The 14641-nt window shown below is 48.1% G+C and overlaps 1 protein-coding gene across 1 annotated transcript in view; it reads right to left on the reverse strand.

Annotated features, from left to right (window-relative positions):
* RGS3 (regulator of G protein signaling 3) overlaps positions 1 to 14641 on the reverse strand; it is a 143896-nt gene that overhangs the window by 76550 nt on the left and 52705 nt on the right. Inside the window, exons 13-14 of the mRNA XM_042780397.1 lie at positions 8264 to 8460; positions 4883 to 4966 (exon numbers count right to left, since the gene is read on the reverse strand). Of these exons, the coding sequence (XP_042636331.1) occupies positions 4883 to 4966; positions 8264 to 8460 (281 nt within the window). The remainder of the gene's footprint in view (positions 1 to 4882; positions 4967 to 8263; positions 8461 to 14641) is intronic.

Genomic DNA, 14641 nt, shown 5'->3' on the forward strand with positions numbered 1-14641 from the left:
TGGAAAAAAAAATCCACTCGATCCTCTAATGCCTATAAAGATCACACCATTCTTTGTTCTGTGAATCCTGCAGTGGCCTTTAGTCAAAAGCAATAAAATCTAATTGCAGATTCTGCAAAGAAAATAAATATTGTTGATGATGTGAGATTCTCTTTTAATTATGTGAACCCGACACTTCTCTCTTCTGAAGTCAGAAGAGTTACCCAGAAGGGCTTTGCATGTACTGAGGGGCACAGAGAGTGTGTGCAGAGTTGTTGCTGAAGTTTAAAAGTCAATGCATTGACACTTAGCTCCAAAAATGCTAAAGATGACCTAACAACTTCACTCCTAAGACTCCTTTCTACATAAATATGAACATATAAGGATGTTCCCAGGAGCATTCTTGGAATAAAAGATGCAGTAACATAAGCAGTCATCAAGAGATGCAGTATGTTACTTTTATAATTTAACATATATACACATATTTTTCAAAGAGCCACCTGTCTTCTTGAGATTAGCACAGACAGGCTGGAGGTAATCCGAGTTATAGGGACAACAGGGGGACTCCCCAGAACAGCAGGCTCTCAGTGTCTCTGGCTTCTCAAAGGGGCCCAAACTCTAGGGCTGGAAGGGGTCCTGGTGGTGACCTTATCCAACGGCCTTCCCACCACAGCCCTGTCTCAACACAGTCCAGCAGGAGCTTGCATTTGTTGAGCACTTACTTTCTGCTCAGTGGATCCTCACTTGAAAATAGCATCACTACCTTCTTTTACAGATGAGGATATTATAGCTCAGAGAGGTTAAGTAACATGTCCAAGGCTACACAGCCTGGGACCATTACCAGTTTTAATGACCCTAAAGCACTCACTACACAGAGTAGCAATGTGTCTAAAGCCATCCCATACCTGAATGTGAAAGAATCCAAACAGGAATCAAAAAAGAGGAGAAAAGGAGACAAAAAGAATAATTATAAAGCTAAGGGAGGAAAAGAAAAAATGATACAAGAGTTCAGAAGAGTTTGATGGGTTGGTCATGGGAGGAGAAGACTTCAAAGACCAAGCAACAGAAAAGAAAAAGTTCTAAACCAGCCAATAACCCAAGGCAAACCCCCAGGTCCCCGAGCCCATCTCCCCACTCAAGGGGGGGAGGGTCTGGCAGCAGCTACCTAAGGACCCACAAAGAAGCTGGCAGGGAAAGCTGGAGATGATTTATGTCATAACAATCCCCAGTGGGTTCCTAAGGCTGTAGATCTTTACACTAGCAGACTATGTCATCTTTCTTCCATGGAGTAGCTGGTGTGTTCGAACCACCAACCTTTTGGTTAGGAGCCAAGTGCCTTAACCACTAGACCATCAGAACTCCCAGAGAAATCCTGTAAAAGGATGAGCCAGGGGAGAGAGGTGGGATAGCAGGCAGGGAGGAGCCTTGAGCAAGGTGAGAAAGCCCCAGGCCAGATTCCCAGCACTGAGAAAACAGTCTAGACAGGAAACAATTAAGGCTGAATGAAGAATTTCCCCAAAGGTCGGGTCAGGGAAAGGACAGAGCGGGCACACAGCTAGAAGCAGGGCACAGGGGGCCAGCGTGCCAGGGGACGGCAGGGGGCTGGTCCCCTCCCATCTCACCAGCACTTCTGTGGCTCATTCACCTGCTGTTTTCCACAACAGGCCACCCATGTCTTCCCCACACTTGTGCCAAGGATACATCTGGTTTTCCAAAGGGTCACGGGTTGAGGGACCACTTGGTTAGGGAGTCCCTGCAACTTGGAGGGTCGCTTATTCCAAGTGGCTCCTAACCAAGCTTCCTCCCAGGACACTGGCCTAAGGACAGGGTTTGCAGAGAAGACCTTGGCGCCTTAGTTAATGGTAAACTCGGTCACTGTGTAAATTGAGGGCGTGTCCTTCTCGTGCCCCATCATATCCCTGGAACCGAGCACGGGGCCTGGCTGCATTATAGAAGCTCAGTAACTAAGTTTGAATCTATGAATGAGGCTGCTCCAAAATGCTGAATCGATCTCAGAGTGCATTAACGATCCGATCGGGACTGCTGGGAGAGGGGTGATGGGGACGGTTCACCATGTGGGACTGCATTAGTTACAGACACTAGCAAGCTTAACCATGCCCAGAGAAGAGACTGGACACGGAACAGAGGCTTCTGTTGAGGGTAAATAAGAATGATTTAGCCCTCTCCAGCAACAAAACTCACTGCTTGGAATTACTGCCCCTGCAGATTCCAGAACTGTCTGGAAAACCGCCAGCCAGCAACGTTGTTACTGCTGCGAATCAAGTAAATTCCAGCTCATAGCAGCCCTACAATGACAGAGTAACACCTGTCCCAAAAAGTTCCCTACGCTCTAATCTTTACAGGAACAGATCACTGTGTCTTTTCTCCCACAGAGGGGCTAGTGGGTTTGAACCACCAACATTTAGGTTAGCAGGTAAGCATTTAACCATTGTGCCATGAGGTCTCTTTCTGGAAATGTTGTTGTTGTTGTGTGCTGTCGTCGGCCCCAACTCAGAGCGACCCCTCCTTGGGTTTCTGAGGTGGTATCACTACGGAAGTAGGATTGCCCAACCTTCCTTCCGAGGAGTGGCTGGTGGGTTTGAACCGCCAGCCTTCAGGTGAGCAGTCAAGTGCCTTAGGCACTATGCTACCAAAGCTCCTTCTGGAAATGTTAGAGGGAGGCAATTAGAACAGATGGCATCTGAGGGCCCAAGCCACACTAAGATTTTATGAACAGTATCCAAACCCTTCTTGATGTGGTGTGTATTTTTGGCCTGAGTAATATGATAGGGCACCCGTGATCTATACTTTTGGTCTATCATACTTCAAGAAAAAGAAATACATTTATTTAACTTGTCTTCAAATCACTTTCTTCAATCTTTAAAAGGATGTCTCTTAGTTCTAAGGCTCTAAAGATCCACTGTGCAAAGATATTTTGGACAGATCGTAACTATAGAGTAACCAGATTTGGCTTCAGCTTGTGTTTGCTTGTGTTTTAAAACAAACATGCCAGAGGCAGCCTGGGATCGTGGAAGGCACTGCTGAGTCAAGAGAGAGCCGAGTGCTAAACCTGGCTCTGTCCTTTATGAGCTGTGAGACGCTCAGGTCCCAGTTAATCCCACTAGATCCTTAGGCTCCTCATCCATAGGGTGGGGACAACCTTACGTATCTCATGGAGGTGCTGCAAGAGGTGTGGATGGGGTCTAGTATGTTAAAACACATGCAGTGAAGATAGATAGTAGGTGCTGAACCTTTGCATACTTGACGGTTAGTGGACAAATGAAAGGACACAATTAGGCATATGTATACATTTGAGCATGACTGCCATTTCCAGCTGCCTTTTTTTATAAGTCTTATGAATTTATAGGGAGCTCTGGTAGCATAGTGCCTAGTTAATGGTAAACTCGGTCACTGTGTAAAATGAGGGCATGTCCTTCTCGTGCCCCATCATATCCCTAGCATTTGACTGCTAACCAGAAGGCTGGTGGTTCAAACCCACCAGGCACTCCTTAGAAGGAAGGTTGGGCAATCTACTTCTGTAGTGATACCGCTTCAGAAACCCAAGGAGGGGTCGCTATAAGTCGGGTCCGACTCAACGGCACATAACAACAACATGAATTTATAGCCACACCTTACTGACCCTTGGCCTCCTGGCTTAGTTCCACCACAAACTTTATTCATCAACATAGTTCCAAATGACTTCTTGTTCCTAAAACTCAAATCTCTCTCAACAGGTGAAGTTTTACCCCCAGGGAGGCAATTCAGAAGATGCACCAAGGTTCTTAAGAAAGTACCCAAAGGTGAGATCCAGAGTACGGTGAGCAATGACAGTGTGGTAAAAATACACCTGCAATCTTCACAGGGCGCTTTCTTAAAACACAAGATGCTCATTGGGAATGTGAAACAAGTAGAGTTCTGGTCTCCTTGTTTAAAAAAACAAAACCAAACCAGCCTCCCACTTTAGCCATAATCATACAAAATGCCAAGGCAGAAAGAGCCCTTAGAGATTAGTGAACCTCAGATCGCATCCTTGCTGCCTCACATATACACACACCCACTGTGCAGATGGGAAGACTGAGAAAGAAGGAAAAATCATACGTGAGCCAGCAGCAGAGCTGGAACTGGCTGCAGGCTTCCTGCTTCCAAGTTTCCTGATCCTTCCACTGCTCCAGGTTGCCAGCGCTTAGCTAGGGCCTGACCTGTAGCAAGCCCTCTACCCTCGCCCCCAGGGCCCCCAGGTAGCCCAGCCAGGTCCCAGGGCACCAACATCTGTTCTCAAGTAGACTTACTACACTCATGCCACTGAGCTGGAACCTCACCAGCTCTGGGGATTGTGTAGGTGAGTGAAGTTTCCCCAGTTAGAGATAAGCAAGAGCCAGCTCCCAGGAAGAATGGCACGACCCCTCTCTCCACTCGCCTGTCAGCAGAGACAGAGCCCAGGAGAAATCACAGACTGAACCCTCAGAAGAGGACTTGGGGGGTGGATTACAGACCCAGAAAACCTGGGTAACTAATGCCCCTCCAAAAATTTTCTTTGGCTAACAGTTTTAATCTTCCCATCCACAAAGTTATTCATCACGGCTGACGTGAATCGACATCTCTTCTGATCCTTAGAGGAAGTGGGGATAAACAGTAGCCTGGGAAAACTTCCTCATCATCAAAGATGGACTAAACAGCTTTGAGAAGTAATGAGACCCCATCACTGGAAGCATACAAGAAAAAAATGGGTGGCCATTTGGTAAGGCGGATGTAGGGCGTGGGGTTGCAAGCCCTTCCAGGTCTCTTCTACCTTCAGATTGTATAATTCTAAGACCCTCAGGAAGAGAGCAATGTCAGGGGCCCAGAGAACAGCCAACGGACCCAGCAGGAAACCTCACCTGGGAAATTCGTGTGTTAGTCTTACCTCAGCAGCCTTGTTCCTCCCCTCATACAGCAGCAGCTCCTCTGACAACAGGAGGGTCCGGGCAGGGTTACAGAGATCCAAAGGCTGAAAACAAAGCAAAGCTGGGGCTGAGTGGGCAGTTCCGAGGCCTAGTGGAGAAGGTACGGGGAGGGAGGAGGGCAGAACCCTCTCAACTGAGAGAAGCCCGTCAGCCCCTCCTCCCCACTCCTCTCCACTCCCCCCAAGAACCCACACGCCCCCTCATGCACAACTCCCAAGATGGAAACAGAAAGACAGATGCTCTTGTCCTGTGCGGAACTGTTGCTGCCACCTTCCCCACCAGCCCTCGCTATGAGAGCTGCACTCTCTGGCAGGAAGTCCAACCACATGTTTAGGCCTCTGCAGTCCTCCCGTCACCTCCTCCCAGCTGCTGGGCCCTCCCTGCCCCCACACTCTCTGCTCTGTTCATACCTTACGTGAAAGTTCCTGCCATCAGAGCCACGTTCTCGGGGATACCTTCTGCCCAGCCTGTAACCCACATTCATGGCAGCACAGTCGGTCACTTCAAGCCCTTCAAGTTCAGGCCAGCCCTTGCTCTGCTCTCTACCACGCTTGAGCTACCAGACTCCGACCCAGCCATCAGTTCCCTGGGGGTCATTCTCACCCAATCTCTCACCACACCCCATCATTCTGCCTCATACCCCTTGAGGGCTTCCCCAGACCCACCCTGCCCAGCCCAGAGAAGGCTCCTTGAGTCCCGGATTATCCCCATGAATACAGATCCATGGCATGCCTTCCAAGTACCTGACACCAAGCGAGGTGCTTGAAGAAGGATAATGAGACAAGTATCAACTAAACACAACAACCTCGATGAAATCTTACAAACACTGTGAAACAAAAGAAGTAAGACCCAAAGAAGACATATAGTTATTAAATAACATCCACAAAGAGACCAAACAAAGCATGGTATTTAAGGAAGCACTCAGGGATGGCAACACTAAAGAAAAGCAAGGAAATGATTCCCATAAAGTCAGGCCAGTGAAGACCTCTGGCAAGAGGGAGATTAGGATCAGGAAGAGCTTCTGGAATGAAGACAACGGTCCACTCCTTTATCTCAGAGGACAGTCACGTCATCATTACTTGTGAAATGGTACATCTAAAGGGTTATGCTTTTTGGAATGTATATAGTTCATAACTCAAAAGTCTGTATAACTTTTTTTAAAACTAATCTTAGTTTTTTCTAAAAATTTAAAAGTGACAATGAAAGATATCCCCTGTTGGGACATCAAGCTCAATTGGCATAACATATTACACAAAACATTGTTCTGCATTGACAAGTAGCAACTGGGGTCTTAAAAGCTTGCAAGTAGCCATCTAGATGCAACAATGGGTCTCTCCTCGTCCAGAGCAAAGAAGAAAGAAGAAAACCAAAGATTCATGGAAACAATTAGTCCTAGCAACTGATACACCATGCAGTCCACAGCCTATCAGCCTATACAACTATGAGACCAGAAGAACTAGATGGTGTCAGGCTACCACTGTCAACCACTTGGAGGGCGATCTATGTAAGAGATCCTGGATAGAGAGGGAGAACAATGTGGAACAAAACTCAAAATCATTTGGGGGGGGAAAAAAAGGGAGGACTAGGTTTGCTGGTCTGATAGAGCCAGGTGGAACCACTGAGACTATGGCCCCTAGCTGCCCTTCAGGTCTGGAATTGAACCCACACCTGTGGCTTCCAGCCAAACAAAAGAAGGCGTATGAGTTGAACACTTACCTGAGGTCGATACACTCCCTGGAGAGATCAATCATGGGAGAAAGAAGGGCTGTTTATGCACAGGGAGACAGCTCAGGAGGCAGAAGTGCATGGAGGGATAGACACAGGGAAGAGGTTAACTATGGGGAGGAAGTGGCAGGGGAGCTGTTGCATTGTGATAAATTGTAGTCAATGTCATGAGACCAAGTATATGTGAACTGTTGTATGGAAAGTGAATTTGCTCTGTAAATTTTCACCCAAATCACAATAAAAAAGAAAGAAAGAAAGATATCCCCTGTTGATGCCAAGGCTTTTGTGTTACATGCTAAGAAAGATACCAACAGAAAGTCATGGCCCACACATCTATCTGGGGGAGTCACCCACCCACGAGAGAACGCTACACCCTAACAAAGTGTGTGTTCTCAGATTCACTGGCCACTGGCTGCACAATATGCTGAAGGCAACTAACGTCACTGAGTTGTGCACGTAAAAATGGTTGAGTTGAAAAAAACAAGATTGAGTTGACAAATGCTTTGTGATACACATGTTTTACCACAATAAGATTTATTTTTCCAAAAAAAAAAAATTTTAAGAGCTGGAAACATGAGCAACAACAAAAAGAACCCTTTGGACAGTGACAGCCCCAGAAAAGGATGCCAGGGAGCCAAGAGAAGGAACGCTTGGTGACAAATGAGTCCCATGGAGCCGCGTCATCTCTGTGCTCTGATGAGAGGATAAACTAATACAGCCTTTCTAGAAAGTGATTTGTCAACGTACAAAGAGCCGTTAAAATGTTTAGGATCCCTGGCCCAGTCATTTCATTTACAGGAAGCTCTCCCAAGGAAAATAATCAAAGACACAATTCATTAACAAGGATTTTCATCACAGAGTTATTTACAATAGCTAAAGAAGGAGCCATGACGTAACCGAACAGAGAACTGATTAAATAAACATAATACATCCATGTAATAAAACAGTGTGCAACCACCACAAAAGGCAGGCTCAAAGCATATTGAACGGTAGGGAAAGTGTTCATGCTATAATCTTTGTTTCCTTTAAGAAAAGGCAACGGGATATAAAATGCACAGTAAGTGCTGATTCGTGTTCACACTGGTTCTATCTAGGTGGTGGAATAAATCAAGGTTGTTTTTTAGGAAGAGGGGTAGATGGGGAGGATGGGAAGAAGAAAGAGGTAGGAGGAGAGGAAGATGTCAAAGAATCTCAGGCCAGCAGCTGATAATGGCCAGGTGTGTTTGCTGACACCAAGGAAACCAGACAAGGTGCCTAGACCATAAGGCTCTCCTCTGTCATCTCCAAACAATAAACCCTTCGATGAGGTAGGGAGGGGCGCCTGAGCAAACAGGACCTGCGACTTTACAGTGAATGACTGACGGCTGCTCAACAAGGAGTAGGAAGTTGTAGTGCTCCTTGTCCCCAGAGGAAGGAGGGAAAGCCAGAAGGGAGAGGAGGGCTCCTCTTACTGCTAGGCTCCCCCATGCTTCTTTCTAGAAACCTCTGGTCCAAGAATCCTGAGCATCTGCGAGTATTTATCTTTCCTGAGAAGGGGCTCTCAGTCCTGGGCATAGGCCCCTCCTCTCTCTCTCACATCGTCCTGAGGGAACCCTTGGAGTCAGCCACCAGCTCACCTGCACGAAGACGGGGAACACCAGGACCTTGGGGGCCAGGGTGACATAGGTGCCATAGCTGGAGTGCGGAGGGTGTGGCCTCATGACTGTGCAGTTTTGGTAGTTCCCATGGCCCTTCATGGTCTGCACCGTCTTCATCAGCCGGGACTTCTTCCCCAGGCCCGTGTGGGACTTCCCTTTACTGGGACTCCCCGATTCTGTGGAAGAAAGAAGGGGGGCTGTGAGGCACTTCCCTCAGCCCTGCAGAGGCATCCCATCCAGGGAAACAGGGAACTCACACTCATTCAACCAATAACCGTTTTCTAGCATCTACTACGTGCCAGATCTTGTGCAAAGTGCTAAGAAGATGGGTCTCAGCCCTCAAGGAATTCACTCACACTCTAGTGACAGCTACTGACAGGTAAAAAAAGTCACTCTAGGGCCAGGACAGAGCTTAGGAACCACTAAGAATGACTTAAAGTGTCCATCTGGTGGCCCAGAACTCTAATCATACTTTTAAAAACAAGGAAATCTCTTCCATTTAAAAAATCAGATTTTGTTTATGGGGCCCATAGTCCCACATGGAGCAGTGGAGCAGAGCAGTGACTGCCCTTGCAGCAGGGCAAGTCATCTTTGTCACTGTCCCCACTACTCCCAGCCTAGCCAGCCAGCCCATTTCAGGCCCCATGGACAAACGATGGGAGATCCACCATCGGTAGCAGTAGCAGGGACAGTAGACTTCCCAGGATGGCTCAGAGTCCATCCTCCGGTAACTCAGGGCCCTGGAGCAGCCTGGCTCACGCTGATCAGTCCGGAATAGGGAACGAGCACTTGCTGCTCCAGTTTTTGGCAAAGAACTTGCTTAAATGCCTCTCCACACTCACTAGTTCAGTGACCTGGAACATCACCCCTCAGTCTTGTAATAATAGTATCATGCTCACTAGGTTGCTTGATATTAAATGAGAGGCTTTAAGCAAAGCCCTTAGAAGAATGCTTATTGTTAGGGGTCGTCAAGGTATCTGCAACCCAGAGTGACCCCGTGTGCTGTGGGATAGGACCACTCCAGAGCGCGTGCAAAGCTGTGACATTTCACCAGTAGATCACCAGGCCTATTTTCAGAAGTGTCCCTGGGTGGGTTTGAACTGCCAACCCTTTGGCTAGTAGTCGAACATGTAACCATTTGTGCCACCATCCATGAACAGGACATCCATGAACAGTGCTGAGACCTGGTCAGCATGCGGTAAACGTTAGCTGCTAAGCTATTGTTGTTCTTGTTTGTGTGATTCTTCCACCTGGAAAAAGAAGCTCTGGTAGCACAGTGCCTAAGGCATTTGACTGCTAACCAGAAGGCTGGCGGTTCACGCCCACCGGCCACTCTGCAAAAGAAAGGTGAAGCAATGTATTTCCATAAAGATTTGCCACTTTGGAAACCCAAGGGGGGTTGCTGTGAGTCAGAGTCAACTCAATGGCAGTGGGTTTTCCACCTGGAAAAATGAGTTAATCAGGCGCCCCAATGGTCTCTAGGCCTCACCCTATCCAGGAAGTACTATTGCATTAGCTACCAACTCACAAATTATTCTAATTCAAGAGAGAGAGAGAGAGAGAAGCATGGTCTTCCTCAGGAGAGAATTCCTGTTATCACAGCAGGAGCAGGCTCTTTAAGAGGCCACAGCTGTACACATCTGTACACTTCCCAGGGTGGTGGTGCACAAGCCTTTACCAGGCCCTGTCAAATGAACAGGAGAGAAAAATACAGGGCCACTAAAAAGTCAGGGATTTTTGGAGGCAAACTCCAGAGCAGTCGGGCTCCATGCAGACCTGGGTCTGTCCAAAGGATTCCAGCTGCCAGCTGGGCAACTGGCCAGGCCCTCCGTGACCTGGGTATCCAGGCCCACATCCTGGAACCTCTGCCTACTTCTGCCACCCCCAGCCCTGGAAGCCAGGAGGCTGCCTCAGGTAAACAGGTGGCCTGACCCCAGCCACATCTCGGGAAGCTCCCCACCAACGCAAGGCCACCCTTCAGAGGAAAGCTCGGCTCACAAGGTTTCAGTTTCATCTCCATCACCCACCCCTGCCCCTTGTCACCCAGCAGAGTGAGAAAAACAAGTTGACTCCCCCCACACACAAGTGACCACCGACACAGCGGAGTCTTGGGGCAGCATTCAAACCATAATCACTTAAACCACTTCCTGCCTCTTCAGTGAGTCGCTTAGAGAAAAGTGAAAGAAGTGTGGGCCCAGGACGGGGCGGGAGGGGTGGATGCAGGAAAGGAGTTACGCAGCTCTGCATGTGATGTGGCCCTGGACACCAGCCCCAGAGGGTCTGTGCTGCACCGGCCCCAGCCTCTCTGCTAAAAGATTCAGCCAGGGTCTCAAAATCTGCATGGGATTTGAGCAGAACAAGAGACCCGAACTTGAGCACTGATTTCCCCAGAGAACTGCTGTGCATCCCTGCACAGGTTCTTTCCCTCTCTGAGCCAGAGTTTTCCCCACTGCCAAGTGCAAATGATACAGATTTCTACTCTGCCTGTTCCACAGCCAGCAGAGGCTCACACGGAGACCTGATAGGGAAGGGAGTTGTGAACTGTACCGCACTGTGAGTGCACGATGGGTTATTACAAACTCCAGCCACTGAATAATCCACTCATCAGGCTGGGGCAGGACTGGCAGAGCTGTTGAACCTTAAACCATTTTGTGAATGGGGTCATGGGGTCAGCCTGGAACTAAGCAGTCTAATTTAAGCCTAGCACAGAGAAGGCAAAACCACATAGAACTCACAAGCAAGGAAGTGAGAAAAAAGAGACCAAAATTAACAAAGGGCACTGCTTGACACCCCACTTAATTGGCCTAATAATGTGTTTACTACATCTGTTCTACCTCCCACTTCATTGCTAGTACCTGGGGTCTTTAAGCTGGGAAGTGCCCAACTGAGGCACAACAATTGGTCTCTGTTTGCCTGGAGCAATAATGGAAAGAGCATCAGGAATAAGAGATGGGGCATTCTACTTCCGCAGTGATACTGCCTAGGAAACCCAAGGAGGGGTCGCTATGAGTCGAGTCCCACTCGGCACATAACAACAACAACAACAACATGGAGTGTGTGGCTAACTGCCTCCATGAACAACTGCCTCCTTTGCCAGGCCACCAGAACTGGATGATTCCCAATTGCCATTACTGAACATTTTGATCACAGAGGAACCCTGATCAAAAGGGAAGAAACGCAGAACATAATTTTAAATTCTCATAGACTCCCGACCTTCTGGAGCCAAGGGAGCTGGATAAACCCCTGAAACTACTGCCCTGAGATAATCTTCAAACCTTAAACCAGAAATGTCCTTTGAAGTCTTCTTAAAATCACGCAATAGTTGAACTACAAAAAAGGTCTGCTTTGAGCATTATGCTCTTTTAAGGACTATCTACATGAGCTCAAAGGAGCTCTGGCAGTGTAGTGGTTAAGACATGTGCCTGCTAAACAGACATTGACACTTAGAACCCACTTATTCCACAAAGAAACATTGGTGGTCTGCTTCCATAAAGACTTACAGCCTTAGAAACCCAATGGAGATCGCTACGAGTCAGAATCGACTCAAAGGCAATGAGTTTGTATATAAGATCAAAGTGACAACAGCAACTGGAAAGGTTAGATGGGAACCTCAGGGAGCAGTGAGTTGATATTAATGAGAGGGAATAACTCAGAAAAGGAGGGTGAGGTGAGAACCGTTGCGCAAGACAAAGAATATAGTCAGTGGCACTGAACTATACATGGAGAAATAATTGAAATGGTATGTGTTTTGGTGTGCATATTCTCAACAACAAAAATAAACAAAGAAGGGTAGTGTTTGCCGAGGCCAAAATCGGGGCCCAGTGCCATGGAAGGAAGATGGGGCAATTTATTTCCATAAAGATTTACCGCCTTGGAAAACCAATGGCGGTCGCTCTGAGTTGGAATGGACTGAATGGCAGTGGGAGTTCTGGTGCCACTTAGACTGAGTGAAAGAATCCATTTATTCCCTTCTCTGCCCAGACGCTCAGCACTGGCAGAGAACCAGGGGCACAGAGAGTCATAAATGAGTCACCTGGAAAATACCTCTCCTTCAGGTAGGAAAGGTCTGCTTACCCCCATTTTATGGATAAGGCAACTGAGGCCTGGAGTGGTTGGGTGACTTGCCAAGGTCATTTGAGCAGTCAGTGGGATTGACCCAACCTACATGGGAGTCATACCCTAGTGTCTCACCTCCACACATCCTGGACAAAGTGCGGTGAATGAGCGTGGCTCTCCAACACTGATGTTTGAAGTATCTTTTTAAAAACAGTCCAGGTAACTCGGCTGTTGAGCTCATTCATTTCCCACATATTTCCCTTATGACCTCTCACCCAAACCCCACCCCCCTTTTTCTCAAACACCTGCTTCACTGACCAAACACAGTAATGACCATGGCTTTGCTCACAACTTCCGAGGCTAGCCCTAGCAGGCATCCCACCTCAGCAGTGGGATCTCAGTGGCATCCCACCTCAGCAGTGAATTTGAGGCCAGGCTGCCTTTACAGGCTGTCAGGGGACAATGCCAAGGGCACTAGCAGCCCTGGGGAACATGCCAACCACCACCAGGCAGGCGGCCCCAGGCCCTGGAAGGGCACCAGACTCTATTCAGTTGAGGAGGGCTCAACCCTCCCTCCTGAAAGGAAGCCAGGCAGCCCAGCCAGAGGAGGGGGCGGGAGATGCCAGCAGCCCCGGTGACAGCCTTAACCTCTGGAGAACCTCCAGCGTGTTTAAGGGAAGCTTTGTTTCCTAGAAGCCACTCCTCTGAACCCCAGGACTAGGACCTTGGAAGACTTGATTCCTGGTAAACAGCAAAGATGTCCTTAGATACCAAAAGGATTATTAATGTGAAGAATAAACGAAGTAGAGACAAGATCTTAATACAATGCACTCAAAAATTACCGTTGTTACTAAAACCATCATCATTCCCTTACTTTCCCTTTCCCCACAGCTTAGACAGCTGTGCCCTTCTTGGTTCACTAACAGAAGGGAATCAAAACATGAATCCAGGTTGGGAGGACACCAGAGAGATATGGAGGCATCTCTTAGGCCGAGAAAGACTCAATTCCATCGATCCTATGTCCACTTGCGCACTGCAGGTGACACCCCCTCCATCTGGAGGGAGAGAGACGTGCCCTCCGACTCCATGACCAGTCTCCAAGCCCTGGAGGCAACCAGAGTCATTCTCCTTCAATCAGTCACTCAACCAGAAATCTTGGAGTACCTACTGTCTGCCAGGCCCTACGCTGGGCACTGGACACACAGAAGTGAATCAGGCCCTGGCTCTGCCCTTAATGAAGTCACCATTTAGCAGTGGCATCTGCGCTCTAACCTAATGTGCTGACTAAAACTTCATAGTTGAATTACTATCAGATTTCTCCCCAGAAGGAACACAGATTCATTTCCAAGAGATCAGGCCCAACTGTGCCAATGCCCCAGATTAGAAAAGAAGAGGGTGCCTTCCGTCATGACCCTGAACCTGATGGGAGCCCTTTCCATCCAAAACAGTGTAGGCACTCTTCCAAGCCCTGGCTATAAGCAAACATCATCTTCGCACTACTGATGGAGGGAGATGCAAGGAAGTAAGTCTGCAAGGGGCTGGGACAAGGCCATGATAAAAGAAGGTTAAAGGTCATTCTGAAGGCACCAGAGGAAGGGCTCAAGCACATCCAAAGTGTCCATCATGGGCAGCTGGCAAGGCTGGTTTCACCTTCTAGATGCCAGCTGGGCTGTTGAGTCAGAGGTCTCCAGAAGGCACATCAAAATCAAGACCCACTGCCATTGAGTCGATTCCAACTCATGATGACCCTACAGGACAGAGCAGACCCACCCCACAGGATTTCCAAAGGAGCTCTGATGGCACAGTGCTTAAGGTATTTGACTGCTATCCAGAAGTTTGGCGGGAGGTGGGGCAATCTACTTCCGTATAGATTTACCACCTTGGAAACCCAATGGGGGTTGCTATGAGTCAGAATCAACTCAATGGCCGTAAGTTTGGTTTTTGGTATAGGGTTTCCAAGGCTGCAAATCTTTACAAAACTGGACTGCCTCATCTTTCTCCCGTGGAGTGGCTGATGGGTTCAAACCACCGACCTTTTGGTTAGCAGCCAAATGCTTTAAGCATTGCACCACCAGAACTCCTTTAGTGGGCATGGAGAGAAGTGAAAATGGCCACCAGCTCAAGCATTCAGACTGAGAGTTAGGGCTTCCTGGAAGAAAGAATTGGTTTTGAGCCCAGCTTCTCCCCTTGGCTGGGATTAGAGGGGAAAGGGAAAAGAATCAGTCGGAACAGCAGAAACATCTGTGGACTTCAAAGACAAGCCCCATCTGTGGGACATATCACAGTAGACAGGCTAGTACT

The sequence above is a fragment of the Orycteropus afer genome, unplaced genomic scaffold (assembly GCF_000298275.1).
Source record: "Orycteropus afer afer isolate SDZICR_OR568_19922 unplaced genomic scaffold, OryAfe1.0 scaffold00037, whole genome shotgun sequence".
Lineage (NCBI taxonomy): Eukaryota > Metazoa > Chordata > Mammalia > Tubulidentata > Orycteropodidae > Orycteropus > Orycteropus afer.